Source organism: Pediculus humanus, genomic scaffold (genome assembly GCF_000006295.1).
Source record: "Pediculus humanus corporis 1103172107477 genomic scaffold, whole genome shotgun sequence".
Lineage (NCBI taxonomy): Eukaryota > Metazoa > Arthropoda > Insecta > Psocodea > Pediculidae > Pediculus > Pediculus humanus.
The window spans coordinates 47,212-51,858 of NW_002987095.1; the positions used below are offsets into that span (position 1 = coordinate 47,212).

Below are 4,647 nucleotides of genomic sequence, written 5' to 3' on the forward strand. Positions count from 1 at the left end.
ATAGCAATAAGGACATCAAAACTCGACTGAAGAAAAAATATATATTATAAAATATTGGAATTTATATTTACAAATTACATGGAACTAAATGGAAAAAAAAAAGATAAACGTCATCACGCACGTCAGCAGTTCCAGTGATAGAATACAGCTTTGGACTCGTAGACTGGACGAAAGAAGAAATCACGAACCTGGAAAAGAAAAATATATATTAAAGCTTAGAACGTTAGTGGGAAAGAAGAGAGAAGAGGACTACGCCGAATTGAAGCCTACAAGGGAAAATACTTGGAATCCCCCCCCCCCCGTCAGCAGCACCTCATCTTAGCTTAGGAATACATCACGAAAAGAAGAGTTCTTCTCAAATAAGCACGGAGCTCACAATCTCAGAAGAAATTAAAGGGCAAATGGGAGCAGAAAAAGCTACACGGAAAAGAGTGAACGCAGCGTGGAAAATTAAGGGTTGAAACGAACGCGTTTATTACGACTGCTCAAGACCAGGGATTGTGGATCCATAACTAAAAGAAGATCACTCTCAAACTCCGCCAAGATGACACGTGCGAAATCTCCGAATGTTCGATATTGGAAAAAAATGAATACTTCAAAAAGCACAACAAAATGGAATGGATGAACTGGCGAAGAAATGGTACACTCGAAACACGTTTACGACAGCAAGTCCATGCAGCCAACAAACCGGACATCATCCTGAGAAAAATGGAAGTCCCCGTACCGACGGAAAAGAGCACACCAGGGATCCAAAGAAGAAGAGGACAAAAGAGCTGAAGAACAGAAATTTTCGAAATGGAAACTATTCCGAACATCGTGGGAGCTTTACTGGGATCCATTCGACACTTAATGGAGGAAAATTCGAAGAAGATTTTGGAGAATTTAAAACAAGAAGAAGAAGAAACCGTACAGGAGACCGCACTCGAGAAAGAAGATTTCGAAGAATTCAAGAGAAGAAGAAGAAACCGTACAGGAGATCGCACTGGAAGAAAGAAGATTTCGAAGAATTCAAGAGAAGAAGACACCGTACAGGAGATCACACTCGAAGAAAGAAGAATTCAAGAGAAGAAGACACCGTACAGGAGATCACACTCGAAGAAAGAAGATTTCGAAGAATTCAAGAGAAGAAGACACCGTACAGGAGATCGCACTCGAAGAAAGAAGATTTCGAAGAATTCAAGAGAAGAAGACATCGTACAGGAGACCGCACTCGAAGAAAGAAGAATTGAAGAGAAGAAGACACCGTACAGGAGATCACACTCGAAGAAAGAAGATTTACAGAAGATTTCAAGAGAAGAAGACACCCTACAGGAGATCACACTCGAAGAAAGAAGATTTACAGAAGATTTCAAGAGAAGAAGACGCCGTACAGGAGATCACACTCGAAGAAAGAAGAATTCAAGAGAAGAAGACACCGTACAGGAGACCGCACTCGAAGAAAGAAGATTTCGAAGAATTCAAGAGAAGAAGACATCGTACAGGAGACCGCACTCGAAGAAAGAAGAATTGAAGAGAAGAAGACACCGTACAGGAGATCACACTCGAAGAAAGAAGATTTACAGAAGATTTCAAGAGAAGAAGACACCCTACAGGAGATCACACTCGAAGAAAGAAGATTTACAGAAGATTTCAAGAGAAGAAGACGCCGTACAGGAGATCGCACTCGAAGAAAGAAGATTTACAGAAGATTTCAAGAGAAGAAGACGCCGTACAGGAGATCGCACTGGAAGAAAGAAGATTTCGAAGAATTGAAGAGAAGAAGACGCCGTACAGGAGACCGCACTCGAAGAAAGAAGAATTGAAGAGAAGAAGACACCGTACAGGAGATCACACTCGAAGAAAGAAGATTTCGAAGAATTCAAGAGAAGAAGACACCGTACAGGAGATCGCACCACGTGGGACGGCCTACACTCTTCGGAAATGGCACCAACGGAATTCCAGCATCTACTCTTGGAGGAAACGGGCGAAGACGTCGTGGTCTACAACTCCGAAGAATAGAAGTCTTCGCCCCGACGGAAAGGAGAACACCAGGGATCCGAAGAAGAAGCGGACGAAAAGGGTGATCCGAAGTGGATCCGATCTTCGTGGGAGCCTTTGGGATCCGTTCGGCACTCAATGGAGGACATCCGAAGAAGAAGAAACCGTGCAGGAGATCTCACCACGTGGGACGGCCCAGATTTTCCGGAATTCTCCATTTAACCCCCCCCCCAATGAACCGCGTAGAGTACACCTGGAATAGAGGTTTACAAAACTTCAACAAGTAAACGAATAAAGATAATAATAATAATAATAATGTGTGTAATAACGTATAGAAATAATATACTTACGTTTAACGTCCTCGGTCGAATCCGTGAGTGGAGGTGGTGGAGGAGGCGGAGGCGGAGACGTATTAGTATCGCCTGAATTGTTTCTTAAATCTTTCGTAATGATAATCATCCGTTGCTTTTTCTCCTTCCTTCCTCTTGATTGCAATTTTAGCATCGTCCAATATTTGCACAGTAGGCCTCTTGTAATTTTTCTGTCTTTTTCTAAGAGGTTCCAAATCGTCCTGGTTCACTGAAACGAAAATAACAAGCATTAGTTCTCTTCTTTTACGAGAAAAAAAAAAAAAAAATTTTTTTTGGAAATCGGTTTCCTGGAGAAAGAAATCTCCCCGAGGTTTAATGGTGGTTTTACGATAAATCAAAAAGAACAAATGACTCACTTTTGTTTTGTTGCATGAAGTTAACGGTTATGTTGCTGGGCACAAATTGAGATGGTCCTTCTTTTTTATTATGTTCGCTCCATAATAATTTTAATTTAGCCTCTTCTGTCGCTTCAATGTTTCTAATTTTGGCACTGAAAACAAACAAACAAACAAACAAACAAATAAATAAAGGAAACCGAAGGAGTGACAGACACAAACACAAAAAATTTATATATTACGAATAAAAACACTTACTCGATTCCCAAATCAACTTCGGGGATTCCGCTCAACATTTGATGCGACAACATTTCTTCCGATCTTTGCATCGATGATGATCTCAAATGATCCGGTATGGCTTGCAAAGCAGCTTCTTCAGGCGAACAATATTTTGATTTTGACGACTCATCCTGATCATCGCTTTTCCCACTTTTCTTTTCTTTCATCAAACCTTTTTTCTTCGATAATTGATCTTCTATGAATTTCATCCTTGAATATGAAAAAAAAAAAAAAAAAAAAAATTATTCAAACATGACAAATTCTAAACACATTTAAAAACTATTCTTTCATTTCGAAAACACTTTTCTCACTCACATTTCTTCATCCTCGTCTCTCTTATTCGTTTCAGCTGAAAATTGTGTTCCTATACCCGTGTCGTAAGCATCGTCCATTTTTTTTATTTTACCACTTTTGAGCGTTTTCATATTAATCATTCCTCCGGATTTCGTTTTGAACGGATCTTTCACATCTATATCCTCTTCCTCTTCTTCGCCGATTTTCCTACCCAATGCCAAACCCACGATGTTGACACCGTTCGGTCTCGCTCTTAATTTTTGCAACATTTTCATTTCTTCCAATTTCGTGCTGGAAATTCACATACAACAAACAAAAAAAATTAAAATTAAAATTAAAAAAATCACATGTCGTCATGCAACACCCAACAAACAAACAACAAACAAACACAAAATAATTTACGTTAATCGTTTAATTACCGAACATCATCATCATCATCATCATCATCTTCATTTTCTCCTGCGTCATCGTCACTCGTCGGCAACGATTTCCTCCTATTTTTAATCCTTTTCTTTTTATTAAATTGAATTTTGTCTTTCGCTTCGCTCTCGCCTTCCGCCATCTTTGTTTATAACGTGCGCATGCGTGTGTGAATCACAATGGCGTGAAGTCATTCGTCGCGTAAAACGTTTCAAAACATTTCACACTGTAAAAACAATTTTTTTTTATTTATTTATTTTTATTTTTTTTGTTTTTGTATTTACGAATTAATTAAAAATTTTTAATAATGATGTAAAATTTTGACTATTTTATTTTATTCCTTTTAAATATACTTTACTTAAAATAATAATAATAATAATATAAAATAATAATAATAAAAACATACATATTATTATTATTATTATTATTATTATTATTATTATTTAAATATAGTAAAATATGTATAAAAAAAACGAAGAGAAAATTGACGAAATAAAAGATTGGATAAGTTCTCGTAAATTTTTACCCCAAGATTTAGATAAGTTTTTATTAAATATATATTTATATTATTATTAATATTATTATTTTATAATTATTATGAAACGCGCGTGACGTATTATATTGTATTGTTTGTTTGTTTGTTTGTTTGTTTGCCCGTCGCATCGTACAAAAAAAAAAAAAAATTAAAAAAATAAAAGACCTTTCTTTTACTTTTTTTTTTTTTATTTAGGGAGTACTTTCATTCAAACATTTTTACAAGGTTGCGATGGAGACGTGGACAAAACTAAGAAAACATTCGAAAATTATTTTTTCGTGAGGCAAACGGTTCGAGAATTTTTTTTCGACAGGGATCCAACCCGTGAAGAAAACATGTCCGCTTGGGAAACTTCGTAAGAGTTTTCCGGGGGTTTTTTTTTTTTTATCTTCGTACATATCGCACGACACGCGAGTCGTCGACTCAATAAAAAAAT

The 4,647-nt window shown here is 36.9% G+C and overlaps 3 protein-coding genes across 3 annotated transcripts; 2 read left to right on the forward strand and 1 right to left on the reverse strand.

Annotated features, from left to right (window-relative positions):
- Positions 1–708: 708 nt before the first annotated feature.
- On the forward strand, positions 709–1,752 carry Phum_PHUM130760 (axoneme-associated protein mst101, putative; the record flags this gene model as incomplete). Its single annotated transcript, XM_002424427.1, has 2 exons — positions 709–720; positions 1,033–1,752. 2 exons carry the CDS (start codon positions 709–711, stop codon positions 1,750–1,752), a joined length of 732 nt encoding a protein of 243 aa, XP_002424472.1.
- A 637-nt stretch (positions 1,753–2,389) lies between these two features.
- On the reverse strand, positions 2,390–3,818 carry Phum_PHUM130770 (protein C9orf78, putative; the record flags this gene model as incomplete). The annotated part of the gene is made up of 5 exons (XM_002424428.1): positions 2,390–2,556; positions 2,705–2,838; positions 2,942–3,172; positions 3,278–3,547; positions 3,676–3,818. The coding sequence occupies 5 exons, from the start codon at positions 3,816–3,818 to the stop codon at positions 2,390–2,392; spliced, it is 945 nt and encodes a 314-aa protein (XP_002424473.1).
- Positions 3,819–4,135: 317 nt separating this feature from the next.
- Phum_PHUM130780 (uncharacterized protein) lies at positions 4,136–4,570 on the forward strand (the record flags this gene model as incomplete). The annotated part of the gene is made up of 2 exons (XM_002424429.1): positions 4,136–4,190; positions 4,407–4,570. The coding sequence occupies 2 exons, from the start codon at positions 4,136–4,138 to the stop codon at positions 4,568–4,570; spliced, it is 219 nt and encodes a 72-aa protein (XP_002424474.1).
- Positions 4,571–4,647: the final 77 nt, after the last annotated feature.